Source organism: Hippopotamus amphibius, chromosome 2 (assembly GCF_030028045.1).
Source record: "Hippopotamus amphibius kiboko isolate mHipAmp2 chromosome 2, mHipAmp2.hap2, whole genome shotgun sequence".
Lineage (NCBI taxonomy): Eukaryota > Metazoa > Chordata > Mammalia > Artiodactyla > Hippopotamidae > Hippopotamus > Hippopotamus amphibius.
Window position 1 is genome coordinate 6,768,485 of NC_080187.1, and position 16,367 is coordinate 6,784,851.

The following is a 16,367-nucleotide window of genomic DNA, read 5'->3' on the forward strand; positions in this document are numbered from 1 at the left end:
GATTGCGGAAACAGCAGAAAGTGTTCAAGGATTTGCCAGGGAGGGGCGGAGCCAGGGGCCAGATCGGATCACCCCCACCCCACCCCACCCCCCACTCCCTGCTCTCCCCCCAGCATCTGGGGGCAGAAGTTGCTCGTGCTGCTGGGAGTGGGCGGGTGCCGAGTGCAGACAAGCCTCCCGCGCTCTCTCCCCGCCCCTCCCTGCTCTCGGAGACACAGCCACGCGCCGCAGCGCACGGCCGCTCGCTGTCTTCTCCGGAGCTGCTGCCTCTGCCGCCACGCCACCGCAGAGATGCCCTCCCCTAGCCTGGAGCTGATGAGCGGCCAGGTGCTCCCGGCCTTCCTGCTCTGTAGCACGCTGCTGGTCATCAAGATGTACGTGGTGGCCATCATCACGGGCCAAGTGAGGCTTCGGAAGAAGGTACGTGCTGCCCTCGGGAACGCCGGCCCCGCGTGCGCTCACTTCTCCCGCAGCCGGGAAGGCTGGGGACGACGCGACACTTGGCCAAGATGTTTTTGGGGTCAGAGTGTGAGTGAGCGGGCTCGGGGACCAGGTGCCTCTCCCAGCCCTCTGGCATGGCTCCTCTGTGGCCCTCGGTTTCAGCAGGGCCCGCACCTACTTTTCCGCGCCTACTTTTAAGGTGAATTCTGGGCACAGCAAGACTCCACGAGTGGCACTGAGCTCTGCCGGCGGCTCGGAGAGTAGCAGGTCCCGGAGGGTGGAGTGAGGCAGCCTCCATCTGACCTGGCGGCTTCCCGCACCGGAGATCTGATACTTGGGTGGGGTGGGAACCGGCGGAATAGGAGCCCAGAGAAACCTTTAAGTGGAAATTCCCAACTCGCCCGGCGAGGTCGCTCGCAAACCCACCGCAGCCTCCCTCCAGTGGCCAGGTCTCTGCCAGGCTCCGCTGGAGTTCTCCGGGAGGAACTTCCCCCACCGATCCGCCCGTCCGAGTCCCGGAGCCAAAACTGCATTAAAGACGCCAAGATCTGAGCCGGTGGGGTGGGGGGAGCGGGGAGGGGGCGGGAGGACCGGTTCCAGAGGCGCCTCTGGCGTGAGGGGCAGTCAGAGCCGGGGAAGTGCAGCTGTTAGACACAGAACAGCCCAGGGGTACGGCTGATTATCTCCCCAGGTATTTCAGAGAAGAATTGTTTCCCAGCGTGCCCTTTGGTCCAGTTCCAAGGCAAGGCGAGGCTGCTCCCACATCATGCTGGGGGTGGACACTGGGGACAGGGATATCGCTCAGCAGCGGGGGTGGGGGGGGACAGGACTGAAGGCAGGGCGGCTCCCTAGGTGAAGGAACTCCCGAAGCAGAGGCACATCATTCATCCTGACTTCTCCCTGCCCTGGCCCATCCCGGGATGCGGGATAGGGGCATCAAGGGAGGACAGCCTTGTTCACCCATTGAGCCCTTCCACGGAGCTGAGCGTTTAATCCCTGCCACGGCCCTCCGGGGTGGGGGTGAAGAGCATATTCAGTTTGTTATCCAGGTGAAGAATTTGGCCTCCGAGAGGAGACCTTGCTTGTGAAGGCCACACAGCCGGATTTGAACTCAGGTGCCCAGCTTCCCGAGCCCACACCCAGCCAGGGTGGGGGAGGGGGGAGGGGGTTCTCACCAGGACTGTGCAGGGCGCAGAACTTTCCTTTTAATGTAGATTAAGGAAGCAAGAGGCAAACCTGTTGGGGTGCCTTTCTGCCGGGTCAGTAGGGAGTGGCAGAAGGAAACCTCCCTCTGGGCTGTCCCCAGTTCTCCCTACCCTACGAATTTCCCTCACATTCCGTCCGCCAAGGAGGAGCTGGGGGAGCTGCACCGTGGAGAGGTGACGGATGCTGGCTCTGGCTCCTCCACCCATTAGCCTCAGGACCATGGGCAAGTCTGAGAGCTTGATTTCCTCATTTGTAAACTGAGGATAGCCACAGTAGTGCCGGGAGAATACAGCACCTGGCACGGAGCAAATGCCCCACCACTGTAAGTCCTCATTACTCATTAACAATCGGAATTAACATGACCGGCCGTAGATCTCTTGGTGGGGGTGCATTCTGAGGGCTGCCCCTGGCCCCAGCTAGAGGCAGTGCTTCCCCTTCTAATGCCAGGGCTTTTCCCGTCTGCACTGCTGCTGGCTCCTGGCCAGGTCGACTTATATTCACGCTGTCTTCTGGGGTGAGCAACCCCATGGACTGGACACCCAAGACAGCTGCCCACCGAATGCCGAGACCCAGTGAAAGGTGTCACAGGTCCACGGATTCTGCAGAGCCGTCAGGCTTGGTGATTCTGTGACTTAAAGGCCAGCAAAGAGGAATTCTGGGTGTCAGGGAATCCTGATCATGACAGATGCTGCATTCACCTCTGGGGGAAAGCCGGGGCAGACACGTCAGGCAGGACACACACACACAAACACAGCACTTGGGGACAGGCAGCACAAGGGCTTTGACTCAGAAGCAGCAGGATCTGCCATTGGATGAGCAGTTTGGAAAACGTGCAGCAAAAATTCAGGTTAGCTGTGGGGTTAGTGGGGCTGGCTGGCTGCCCGCCCACAGGGAACAGTGGAGCATGAGCGATGGGTGTGGGCTTCAATGACCTGAGTGTGCCCTCAAGTCTCTGCTTCATGCTGACAATTCACCAAGTGCCCTCCTGGCACCAGGCATTATGCTGGGACATCTTTACTTCTCTCCCTTGCTCTTCATGTGGTAGATGAGCTCCGTTTGATCCGGAGTTCACAGATGAGGAAGCTGAGACCCAGGGAAGTTCAGAAACTGGCAGTTAGTCCACATAGAGCTTGGTTTCTCACCGAGGACTGTCAAGGCCATCTCGCTGCTCTTAGTTCAAAGTCTAAATTCTTAGGATGGCTCCAGGCCCCCTGCTGACCCCTGCAACTTTATCTTCTAACTCTGTCCCTTGCTGTCTATGCTCCAGCCATGCTGGTTTTTCATTCTTCATACATGCCCTTCTTCTGACCCCAGGGCCTTTGCACGTGCTTTTCCTTATGCCTTGAATGCTGTTGTTATAATCTTCCCTTCTTCTGGTTAGTGTTGATGCATCCTTCAAACCTCAGCTTTACTGTCACTGCCTCAGAGAAGCCTTCTCTGATCCCCAGATTTGATCGGGTGTCCTGTGAACATTCTCAAAGAGAACGCTGTCTTCTCTTTCTCAACAGTCACCACCTGGTCTTCCCTGGTTCATTGGCAATTCTCTCATGACATTGTGAGCTGCACAAGAGCATGGATAGGAGGGCCTTTTTCTTAGTCTTTTCAGACTGCTATATAACAGCATGCCAAAGACTGGGTGGCCTATCAACCAACAAAAATGTATTTCTCACCGTTCTGGAGGCTGGCAAGTCCAAGGTCAAGGCACCTGCAGATTTGGTGTCTGGTGAGGGCCCTCTTCCTGGTTCATAGATGGCTGTCTTCTTGCTGTGTCCTCACATGGTGAAGGGGCAAGGGAGCTCTCTGGGGTCTCTTTTATTTTTTTTTTGTTTGTTTGTTTTGTTTTTTTGGCACACGGGCTTAGTTGCTCCGTGGCATGTGGGATCTTCCTGGAGCAGGGATCGAACCTGTGTCCCCTGCATTGGCAAGTGGATTCTTAACCACTGCGCCACCTAGGAAGCCCTGGGGTCTCTTTTATAAGAGTGCTAGTCTCTTTCAAGAGATCGCCACCCTTATGACCTAATCACCTACCAAAGGCCCTACCTCCTAATATCATTACACTGGGGGTTAGGCTTCAACACAGGAAATTTGCAGGGACACAAACATTCCATAGCAGCCTGTTCACGGTGAGTGCCCGGCACTCGGGCACACTAGGAGTTCACGGATGCTGGTGAAAGGACACGTGTGTGCCTGCATTGCCGCAGACCTAGTCGACTGGGCCGTCCATCTCATGAACAGTAATTCTCAGCTGATGTATTCCAGGCTTTTGCCAACCCCGAGGATGCTCAGAGACACGGAGGCCTCCAGTATTGCCGGAGCGACCCGGATGTGGAACGCTGTCTCAGGCAAGTACCGTCGGCCTGATCGCAGCCCGTCCTTTCAGGCCCTCTTCTGGACACGGGGGCTTGGAGGATGCCCAGGGGGCTGAGGTCTTCCTACCTTCCAGATCCTCTTAGACTGTTTTCATTTATTCCTTGATTTAATTTCTAGTTACTTGTGGAAGAGTAATAGGTGCTCGTGGCTCAGGATGACAAAGTTAGAAAAGGATATTGAGTGCAAATTCAGCCTCTCTCCCACCTCTGACCTGCAGGTCCTGCCCAGATCTGTTCACCAGGGGCAAATGCTGTTACCAGTGTCTTATGCATCTTCTCAAGACACTTTTCCTGCATTCACAACACATGAGCTATGCTTTTTCCTTTTAATCCCCAAAGGATCACTCTTTACCCCTGATTTATACTGTCTTTTTTTCACTTCACAGAAGTGGTTTCATATCAGCCCATAGAGGGGCCTTGTTCATCACGTTGGCGCTATATATAGTATTTATGCCATTTCTCTGTTGAATAGATGGTCCGTAGCTGATCCAACCACTTACCACCCTGTGATGGCATTTAGGCTGTTCTCAGTCTTTCTGTGTTATGAGCAGAGCACATCAAAACTTCTTTCATTTGCCTTTGTGTGTAAGTGTGAGCGAAACTGCAGGATGCAATCAAATGGTAGGAAATACGGTCAAACGGTACACAAATCTAGTCCCACAACTGGGGTGTGAGATGTGTCTCTGACGCTGCCAACTCTGTATCCACTTTTGGGTGGATCTCTGCCAACATGATGGGTGCAAATGTATGTCACATTTCAGTCTTCCTTTGCATTTCTTTTTTCTTTTTTCTGGCCACACTACGCGACTTATGGGACTTTAGTTCCTGGACCAGAGATGGAAGCCAGGCAGGCCCTCAGTAGTGGGAGCATGGAGTCCTAACCACTGGACCACCAGGGAATTCCCTACTTTGCATTTCTGAGTGAAGTTGAACATCTTTTCATATGCTTAGCATCCCCCAGTCTATCAAAAACAATTTTTCTTATTATAAAACTCAGAACTGTTCATTGCAGACCATTCGGGTAATATTGAAAATACATAGAGGAGAAAGGGGAAAACCACTCATAATTCTCATCCCTGTTAACATGTTCATCTGTCTCCTCTTTGTTGTCTGTCTAAATATTTTTCATAACATTAGGTGTGCATTGTACACCCAGTCGGGGGTTCTGATTTTTTTCAGTTAATTATTTCATGAGCGTTTTCATGTCAGTAAATACAGCTCAAAAAGTGATTCTTAGAAAAGGGCTGTGTAGGGAGTTCCCTGGCGGTCCAGTGGTGAGGACTCGGTGGCGCTTTTCACTGCAGTGGCTCAGGTTTAATCCCTGATTGGGGACCTGAGATCCCACAAGCCACATGCACTCTCCCCGCCCCCCACCCCAAAGAAAAGGAAAAAAAAAAAGGCTGTGTAAAATCCATCAGAGACAAAATGTTAATTTCACGTAGCCAGTCTCAGCGGTGGGTATTTTGGCAGTTTCCTCTCTGCAGTTCTACACCAACGGGCTGGTGAACAGGGAAGAGGCATACCCAGGGGATAGGGGTTGTCATAGGAGTAGGGTGGGTGTGGGGAGGATGGGTAGCTGGACAGGAGTGAGACGAAGACAAGCCCTCACATAGTTCTTATCACATTCCCATGAGTCACAGGCAGAAATGGGTGGGACAAAGTAGTAAGAATAATAGAGATTCTTTTATTTTTCTTGGCCATTGAAAGTAACATATGTACGTGTGGTTTTTAAAAATTACAAAATGTGTAATGTAGAAAGTGAGATTCATTGATTGCTATTTCACCCTTTTAATGTGACTACAGTACATAGTCCTTCATATGAGGTCCGTCCATCCATCCATCCATCCATCCATCCATCCATCCATCCATTCATTCAACATTTAATGAGCATTGACTGTGTGCTAGATACTGTGCTTAGCACTCATTGTACTTTGGTGAACCAAAGCCTCACTCATACACGAATCCATACTGGTGACCTTCATGCCACCAGGTCGGCGTGACTCTCCTGGGCAGTGGAGAAGGACGTGATGAGTAACGGGGACAGCCGGCTGCCAGGACGGTGGATATCCCAAGCCAACTCAGAGCAGCCACCCAGAGGAGTGTTTGGCTTCTCCCAAGGGGTGAGAGTTCTGTGTAGCAAAACTTGTGTTACCTGTGGAACAGGAGTGGTTACATAGGTTGACGAACACTTTTATTTTTACTGGCTATAAACATGCCAGGGAGAGACCACACATCTCTGTGGTGCCGAGATATCTCCTCCTGCCCAAACACAATTTTCATTTCCAAATAAAATGACTCATCATCTACAGTGCTGATACTCAAATAGCTGGAATTCAATTCAGCACTTTTTTTTTTTTTTTTTTTGGCTGTACCGCATGGCTTGTGGGATCTTAGTTCCCCGATCAGGGATCGAACCTGGGCCCCCCAGGCAGTTGAAAACGCCCCAGTCCTAACCCCTGGGCCAGGGAATTCACCAGTTCAGCACTTTTTGAGCACCTCCTAGCTAATGTTTTATATCCATTCTGTGAGTGTTTTATTGGGGACCTTCTATGTACTGGTATTTACTGGGACTTACTATGCCAAACCTGGGGGTTCCTGGGCCCCCGGCGCTTCTCCTCCTGACTGTACATAACATCATGGAACCTTGAGGATGCAGAGAAACACACATCCTGACATCCACTACCGGAGAACTGGCTGGAACCTGACAGAAGAAGCCCTGGAAGAAAAAGCGAGTTAAATATTAGACTAGAGTTTTTAGTGCAACCAGGGCTGCCTTCTGCACAAACAGGAAAGCACTTCAGTCTCGGTTCTTGGAGCACAGATCTGCCCTGCAGATTAGCACAGGCTAGAGCCCAAATGTGAGCCCAGCTCTGGGAGAAGTTGGGAACCAGGTTTCAAGGAAAATGATGAAATCCAGGCACATCCTTTTAGTGATACCTATCGAAGTCTCCCGGCAACGTGTTTTAGCCAAATTCTGAGTTTATGTGGATACAACTGCAGTGGGGGCGGGGAGAGGGGCAGAGGTCTCCGAGTGGTCCCGAGGAAGGAAGACAAACACTTGACCCAAGCTTTGGGATATTTCTGGTTATTTGGAGTGTGTAGACTTAATCTGAGTGAACTGGTTTGTCAGGAGATTGGGTCACAAAATCTCAGCCATAGAAGTCCCTTAAGACCCCGTCCAACACATTTTTTTGTGGATGATGAACAGAGGTGCAGAGACAGAGTACAAGGGTCTAACAAGCTCCCAGCAGAACTGCAGGCTGCTAAGCCCTGCACACTCCCTTCCCCGCCCCTCCGCCATAAAATGTTTATTAATTTGGCCTGGGCATCTCACGGTGTCGGGAGTCTGGCAAAACCAAGAGCTGAAGTGAGCTTTAACAGTCGTGTCCAGGACAGGGCTGGTGGTGACAGTGACAATGGCAAAGAGGATGGCAGCTCTATTAGGGCAAACCTACTCAGTGCCAGGCAGCGTTCTGAGCACTTTACAGGAACTAACACACTCTGCCTCCCAATAGCCTTCTGAGGGCAGCACTAGTCTCTATAGAGGAAGAAGCAGGTCTGCCGAGGCCACATCACTCATGACACCTAAGCCGCCACTGAGTCCAGGCCATCTGATAGGGGCTTTGCTCTCCTTGCAAGAATCAATTTAACTCTATTCTGTACCTGCCTTTAAAACTAAGCGGGCTTTACCTCGTATCACAGCTGACTTCAAGGAAATCACCAGTGCTGATGGAGAGCAGGGTCGGGGAAGAGGAGAGAGCTGGGGGGGATGCCAGCAGCTGTCCCTGCCCCGGAGGCCTGAGGGGACCTATAGGGCTCTCTCCCCACCCCTGTCACCTGATGCAGTAAAATGCAGCTGGTGTTGCAATGTCTGTTGAGTGGGAGGGGTTAGGCCTGATGCTGCAGGAGGCCATGCAAGTCCAGTCTAGCGGGAATTTTCTTCGAGTGGCTTTTACCTTAAAAAAGTGGTTATTATTGGAATGACATGTTTTGCCCAAGCACCTCTCTGGTACGTGACTCCCTCCATGTCTCTTGATTCAGATCCTGGGGCCGGGGTGGTGGGGGGGGGGTGGTTCTTGGTATCGTCCCTAATTTCCCCAGTCTCCATTTCCTTGGACCACTTGTGGCTTTGTGGGGGCCCCACTGTGGTTTGGGATGTACCAGAGGGAGGAGGGAGGGGGACTGGGCACCCCAGGGGCTGAGGGCTGGAGCCATGGGGCTTTCTCAGCTCCCAGCCACCCCTCCTCCCTCAAAGGTGACCTCTGAATCCTCTAGTCCCAACTACTAGAACCAGGAAGTAGGGCTGCCCCTCCCATCCTTACTCCTCCTCTCTGTCCTGTGTCCCCCAAATTCTTTCCCTCACCTGTGCTTTGGGGTTTGGGCAACGATCCTCTGAACAGCCTTCTAAAAAGTGACTCACTCTTAAAATGTAAACACACTTGGAGAAGTGTCTCAATCAATGGGTTTCATACGCTGGTTATGCTTTTCCTGAAACTTTCCGGGAAATATACAACATGACAAAAAACTTCCAGTTGGCACCATCTCATGAGTCACCTGTGGGAGGCAGACCACATTCTAGGACACACTGACTTAATGTAAAATAGGGTTTCCAAGGTGTCTGTCTCATAGCCTGTGGGGTCATGTTGGTGTACACAGACTCATCTCCATAGCATGGGGTGATTTTAGAGTAACAGCTGCTGCCTATTCCCTAGTAAGGTAAAGGACTCGCTCGATTGAGGGACTGAAGTGGTCCCAGTCCTCAGTTTTCCCCCTCTTCATCCCTGCAGCCAAGATCTAGCCAAGGCCTACTTCTCTCACACAGGCATCCAGCACTATGTCCCCCAGCTGGTGAGACCTGCCTGCTGTAGGCTTGCTTTCTCTGGGGCTGGGTACCAAGGTCAACTCTGGGAGTAAAGGAGAAGGAAGACTCATGTTGGCTCCAGGATATGGAGACAGGCACCAACTGCTGTGTCCTCAGTTGGACCTAAGAAAGATCCAGGCCCTGCTGGGTTTACGGGAGCTTTTATACACTCAGATTGAATTCCAGACCCCATACCCTACATCGTGAGGCCCCTCTCCCCATCTCACTCCCTCTTATGTACCACCCTCCAGCCATGTGGATCACTTTTCTGAGCCTTAAACACACTGTGTTCATTCCCACCTCAGGGCCTTTGCATCTGCCCATCCTTCTCCCTGGAGAGTTCTTCCCCTGCACAGATGGGCCCTCATCATTCAGGCTTCAGCACAACATCTCTTTCTCTGACTACACCCACCCTAGTCACGCTGCTGAGACCCCTGCAACCCTGGGTTGCTCAGTGCTCCTTCCCTCTGCCCTGCCCAACTCCTAGCATCCACCTACCATGGCCCTTGCTTGAAGCTCTCCTTGCAAGTGGGAGGGAAGAGGAGTACTCTGCGGCAGGCCCCCACACGGGCTTCTGGGCTGGGCCTGGCCCATTGGCGCAGTGTTGGAGAAACACACTCCAGCTGGAAGGCTTGGAGAAGGGGCTCCAGTTCCAGCAGCGTCCCCACGCCTCACAAATGTGGCCTGTCCTTGGGGGAGGTCATGGCCCGGGCACTGAGTTCCTGTTTATTTGCGCCTCCAACATGCCATCTCTGGCTTCGGTCACTCGCTCAGTCTCTAATTTATGGGCCTCGACCTCCCCACCCTCCACAGAGGAAGCCACCCATTAGCAGGAGTCATGGAAAATGTGAACTGACTCTTAGCAGAAGTGGATGAGTTTTTCTTTGTTGGTCATTTTGTTATGGCGGGGTTGTACACCGCCACCCCCACCTCCATCACCACACATACTCACACACTTGATTATTTTAAACAAGGAGAGAAGCAGGACAGCGCGGATGTAACAGGACTTCGCTGCTGTCCGGGGATTGGCTGGCTTCAGTGGGTGCAAGTTGTTCTTGTTAGTATAAACCCTGAGAGGCGGAAGGGTCTGCTTAGATTTAGGGGCGCCAGGTGTGGATTTCAGATGCATGCTCTTAGCCCATCCCGCTGGGGACGGCCCAGGAACCTGCATTCGGAAGGCGGACAGCCTCAGGAAAGCCCTGCCTTGGTGGGAAAGAGCACAGACAGGGGAGTTCCCTGGTGGTCTAGTGGTTAGGATTTGGCGCTTTCACTACTGTGGCCTGGGTTCAGTTCCTGGTCAGGGAACTGAGATCCCACAAGCCGCGCAGTGTGGCCAAAACTAAAAAAAAAGGCGCAAAAAAATAAAATAACGGTCCAGGGGCTGGAGGCAGACATAAGCTCCACCCCACGTCTCACTCAACCCCGCTGAGCCCCACTTTTCCTGCCTGGTGTCCAAGGCCAGAGGGGAAGATAGGGGAGACCATGGCAGGGGCTGAGTCCTGGCGAGCCCTGGGGCTTGGCGACAAAATCCAACAGCTGCCCTTCGTGGCTCCTGGTCTGTGAACAGGGCTTCCCTTTCTGAGCTGCTCGCGGGCACCGGCTTGGAGCACTGTCCCCGCTGCCTCTGGGGTATCTCCTTGTCTTGGCCATGATGGATGTGAGTCTGGCTCCCCTGAGATGATCCCCAGGGGTGCAGGGCTTTCGGGGCAGAGGGCCCCAGCTGCCAGGGCACTCTCAAAGCTGACTCCTGGCTGATCGCACCCCCTTGCCTTCCCAGAGCCCACCGGAACGACATGGAGACCATCTACCCCTTCCTGTTCCTGGGCTTTGTGTACTGCTTCCTGGGGCCCAGCCCTTTCGTCGCCCGGATGCACTTCCTGGTCGTGTTCCTGGGCCGCATGGTGCACACTGTGGCCTACCTGGGGAAGCTGCGGGCACCCACCCGCTCCGTGGCCTACACCCTGGCCCAGCTCCCCTGCGCCTCCATGGCCGTGCAGATTGTCTGGGAGGCAGCCCGCCACCTGTGACGAGCCACTGACACCTCCTCGGCCGCCAGACCCCTGGCCATGAGCCACCGGGGCTGCACCTGGGGGACCGGGTGCCCCTTTGAGATCGTGATAGGCCCCACCCCGAGGCCTGGTTTCCTGGCAACCGGCTGGATTCCTGCGTGAAGTGGCCGATTGGAACTGTTCACAGACGGGTTGTCCCGATTGATAGAAAATCCTTCCACTGAAATAACAGAGCACGAAAAACATCCCTCCCTCTTCCTCCCCAAGGCTGGGAAGGGTGAGCAGAGACTCAGTTCAGGTTTCTGAACCTAATGACCCTCTGAATCCAGGGCTGTAATAAACAAGGACTTCTCACCTCCACCCCCAGAGATTCTGATTCAGCTGGTCTAGAGGCGAGCCTGGGCGTCTGCATTTTTAGAGAGTTCCTTGTGAGTCCCAGCGATGGCTTGGCCTGGGCGCCACTGCCAGTTCCCTCTACGGGAGGGCCCAGGACGGGCAGGGTGTGAGCTTCTCTTACGGTGGGAGTTGAGGGAGGTGGGGGCGGGGTTGTGTTCCTTCGTGCCCTGTGGACCCTGCCCGGTGCCCCGGCCACATTCCTCTGCTGGACCCTCCTCTCTTTGGCACAGGTGCAGACGGGAGGGGCCCACCGTAAGGTCGCCTTCTCTTCCCAAGGCTGCCTTTGCCCTGAAGGGCTGTCATTCAAGGACAATGGGCTTTGAAGGACCAACGACGAAAAGAAATTTTCTGGCTTCTTCGGTATTTGTGAGGCTTGAAAACCACAAATATGCGCCCCTTCGGGGACTCATGTGTCTCTCCTGGACTCCCGCTCTCAGAGTGTGGGGCTTTAGTCATTACTGGAGTGTCTCCCCAGCTCGGCCCCTTGGCCGCTGCTTCCTGGCATTCTCCACTGCCCAGGCTGGCCGAGCATCTGGCTCGCCGGACACGTTTGTGGGTCTGGGGCCAAACTGACAGGACACAGTCTCTGGCAAACACACGAACACACCCAGACGAGGGCGTTACATCACGCAGAAAACAAGCAGGCTGCTGGGAGACACCCTCCTACCTCCTGCCGTGGACAAGTTAAGATGGTCAGTCAGCCCCATTTTTACAGATGAGGAAACTGAGGCTCAGGGGAGACTCCTTGCAGTGCAGGATCAGCTCTGAACCCCACCTATCCGGCTCCCCACACCGGCTCTAACCATTGTACGCTCCTGCTTGACTTTCCCCAAACCCCCTACCAGCACTTCCCCTCTCCTCCAGGATCTGGGAACGCCCCCCTCACACCTAGGCACGGCCCCCTCCTACCGCCCTGCAGCCCTTGAACTTCTGCTCCCGTGGACTGATGGGCCTGCCTAGCGGGGGCCTCACTGGGGATCCAGGGGACGCCAGGCCTCCCTAGAAATCCGAGTTAGCCGCCCCGCCCAGCCGCGCCGGGAGCTGGGATGGGCAACACTGCCCCCTGGTGGTGAGATGGGCCTCCGTTCTGGGGCTGCAGCGGCGCATCTGGAAACAGGAAGCGCACGCTCCTGCAGTTCAGGGCCTGCTGTTTGCTGAGCATCAGCTGGGCGTGGTGTTTACAATTACTTTTCCACTTGATCTTTAAGTCGTTCTGCTTTTTGATGCGGAAAGTAAGGCTCAGAAAGGAGCTTTGACTTGGCCAACGTCCCTTAGCTGGGAGGTGGTAAAACGGAGGAGCAGACCCAGTGTGTGTGCTTGTATTTTAATATTTTCCCTTCTGGAGAAAGAGGAGCTGAGAGGGCAGAGTGCCCAGCTCAGACCCAGGTGAGAAGGGAATCCGATACCCACGGGGACCACGTGACCCTGGGACCGATGAAGGGGGCAGCCCCTTGGAGCTGCAGAGACAGCAGCCCCTTGTGCACTGGCCCATCTTTCACTCCCCTCCCACCCCCCGGAACCCCTGAGACGCTGAGCCGCAACAGTGGGGGCCAGAGCAGGACATCAGACAGTGACGACTCCCAGGACTCAGCCCCCTTGTGGGAGGATGGGCGGTGGGAGCACCGGGAGGGCCTCCAACTCCTGCTGGGGAGGGGCTTCCTGGAAGAGGTGACAGCTCACCTGTGATGGGGGGGTAAGTCAGACTAGTTTTGGAGAGGTGTCCAAGCTGAAGAAATTGAGCTGCGAAGAAAGCAGCGCTCAGCCCCCCGGGGGTCCTGTGCCTGGGAGGTGGAAGGGAGGTGTGTGGGGGAGGGTCGGGCAAGGTGGGGGTGGAGGGAAGATGGGGGGTTCCAGGTGTGGAGGGAGGAGGAGGGGGGCTGCAGATGTGGAGGGAACGAGGCTAAAGGGGTGAGCAGCAGTGGGGCTCCCTCGAGGCTTTGGGGCCTTGTTGGCTGGGTTCAAAGCCTGGGTGGGGACAAGCGGGCGTGGGATTGGTGAGCTGGGTCTGTGACCTAAGAGCATCTCCGAGAAGGCCGTGTGGAGGGCAGCGAGGTGAGGTCGACAGCCGGGCAGCGGCTCTCGCTCCCCACGTGACACAGGCGGTGCCCGGCTGCCCCTCCAGGGGCTGGAGGGCCCAGGGGAGAGTCAGGTGCCTCCCGACGGGAGGGAGGGGCCAGCCCGGGGTGCTGTCCAGAGGCAGCTGGCAGGAGCTGGGCGATTTTTCCAGGGTAAGGAGGAGGCCCCAGGGCGGACCCAACTCTCCCAGGTGGGCAGGGCTGGGAGTGGCTTCCTGGAGCAGCGGCCCCTGTGGCTGAACACCCAGGCCCAGGAGAGCCAGGCGCCTTCCTCCGGCAGCAGAGTGAGCACAGCAGGTGAGGTGATGCAGGTGGGGGCTCCCCCAGGCACGTCTGCTGACCTGGCCAGAAGCCTGTGCGCTCTGCCCCACCCCCACCCTGCCCCAGCCATCCTGGGCACCAGCGCACGTTGACCTCAGGCACCAGCGAGCTCCTCTGACCTCACCCTTCATCCGCAGTACACAGTGCAGGACGTGCTCCTCTCACACCCCACCCAGATGTGGGCCCCCTCTCGGGCTGCCTCATCCTGACCCTGGGCTGGGGATGGTGCAAAGGGTGGGCAGTGCTGAGCCGCAGCCTGGGGGCTCCAGAACTGCAGCCGTGGGGGCAGGCAAGGACTTTGGGGCCCAGCCCAGGCTTGGGAAGGTGGAGCTGCCTCTGATTGGAGCCTGGTGTTTGGGGGCCTCTTCTCCTGGGCTCTGAGTGAACAGCAAAGGCCAGAGCCCAGCTGGGGTGTCAGGCAGACCCCCAGGGCCAGGGCCCTGGGCTGTGAGTTAGGGGCCTTCTCCTCGAAATGTTGCCAGTTTGGTTTAATGCTATAGAACTTTTCACCCCCGGCCCAGTATACATACTTCTAAGGAGGAAGCCCAAGACAGGTGACGGCCTGGGTGCCCCATCCACCTGGACTCCCCAGTCTCCTATGAGGGACCCTCTGAGGAACACCCAGGGCTCCCTGGTTTAATGGATTTCTTGGCTTCAGGCTAGCAAGAGCCTCCCTGGTATGTGACACACGTGGAGGAACAGGCAAAGATGAGAGGACAAAGGGGCCTGGTTAGGGACAGAACCTGGGGACCCCCTGGGAAGGCAGACACCAGTTCCCACAGAATTAAGTGCTCCTGGGGCTTCTGTGTGTGTCCCCAGGAGGCCACTGGCCTCAGAAATGGACTTCCAGGCTGGCTGGGGCAGAAAGACGGACCCTTTCTTATTCCACGTGGGCTGGGTCTTGGGCAGTCACAGGAGAGGGGTGTCTTGGGCAGTGGGAATCCAGCCAGGCTTCCCAGGAGAGGCATCCTTTGCGTTGGAACCTGAAAGGCGGATGAGATTTTAAACGGTTAATTACAGGTACTTCTGAGTAATGGTCAATATCAAAGGTTTAGAAACTACGGAAAATCTCAAAGAAGAAAATGAAAACTTGCTGTATCCTCACCACACAGTTGTTGTCCTGGTCACTCTCCGGGTCATTGCAACAGCCTCCCAACCGGATCCCTGCGTCCACCCTCGGCCCCCAGTGTGCACGCCTCACCCAGGATCGGAGGCTTCTGTGTGCCAAGTCCTCCGGTGGCTTCTCCCTACCCAGAGGAGGCTGCAAGGCCCCGCACACCTTCCTTACCTTCCTCATTGTCTGTCTCTCCCTCTAGAATGTGGGCTCCTGGGGGGATGGGGATTTAGGCCTGTGTTGTTCCCTGCCGTGCCTGTGTCCCCAGGTCTTGGAAGAGCACCTGGTTTCTAGGGCGTTTCTATTAAGTGAATGAATGATGTGTAAAATGAATGTGTGTGTGTGTGTGTGTGTACACGTAGTGTAGAGATAGGGATTCTGAACTGTTTCTATCCAGGATGGAATTTCACAACAACAAGTATGGATGGAGGGTTTTTGGCATTGGGGAGATGTCGTCGGTGTGTCCCAGATGTGGGTAGCATCTGTGCTCAGGTGTCATTGCTTGAGATTTTCCCTAATAATACATCTGCACTTCCTCCCAGGGCTTTCGATGGTCAATATCATGAATTTTAACAGCTCCCTGGCATTCCATCATCCCGGATACCCTCATCATTTATTTAATCTGCCCTTATTGTTGGATAATTAATTTTCTGGGCTGCATCAGTAATGCTTTCATGGGCACCTTCGTACATAAATCTCTGTGCAGATCTGTTGTTTTCAGGTACGTCACGAGAAGTAAAATTACTGGGCCAAAAGGCATGCCTGTTTTTAAGACTTGTGGTGTATATATATTGTTCTCTAAAAAGATGGTTCCAATTTGGATAGGGTTTTAAAAAGAGTTTTGTCAATTTTTAGAACCCAAGTAGGGAAATTTACAAGTGTGTATATAAAGAATAGAGACCACCCACGATCCCATGTCCTTGAGAACACAACTGTTCATGTTATGGTTTATGACGTTCCAGATTTTTAAACTATGCATATTAAACATACATACAAATTATAGGCAATATACATAATATGTGTATATCTATGCATATTAAATATATAGTATTATATTCTATATATTACCTCTTCTCCCTGGAGATCCTGCCGGATGGCCACCCGTGAGACAGTGGTTGCTTCTCTTGGTATCTGTGCCCGTCAAGAAGATGTTGAATAGCTTCACTTTTTAAAGTTTGAATTATGGAAATAATAGGGTTTTTCCTTCCATTTTCCAAAAATAAAATTACAACATTGAATTATTCTTTTTCAAACTACTCACGTCTCCCCAGACATGCTGATGAATCTGCTGTCTAAAATTTAACTTGCTTTAAAAAAAGAAGTTGACACTACACTGTGGGGAATACATATACACTGGCCTAGTGGGGCTGGGTGGGCAGGACCTTGCCGCAGGGGGGCAGTGGGAGGAGGGGGCCCCATGTGGGAGAGGGGGCTGAGTTGTCAGGATTGTCTGAAGAATCTGGGGTAGGGGACAAGGGGGTCTTAAGACTGGACAGGGAGAGCAGGGTTGGATGCTGGGACCTCAAACACCAGGCCTGTGTGATGGGACTTTGTTGGAGGGCCCTGGGAAGCCCC

At 54.2% G+C, this 16,367-nt stretch overlaps 1 protein-coding gene across 1 annotated transcript; it reads left to right on the forward strand.

The window, feature by feature from the left end:
* The first annotated feature begins 202 nt into the window (after positions 1-202).
* Positions 203-11,737, forward strand: PTGES (prostaglandin E synthase). The gene is made up of 3 exons (XM_057721894.1): positions 203-420; positions 3,907-3,989; positions 10,655-11,737. The coding sequence occupies exons 1-3, from the start codon at positions 292-294 to the stop codon at positions 10,902-10,904; spliced, it is 462 nt and encodes a 153-aa protein (XP_057577877.1). The 5' UTR covers positions 203-291; the 3' UTR covers positions 10,905-11,737.
* The last annotated feature ends 4,630 nt before the right edge of the window (positions 11,738-16,367 follow it).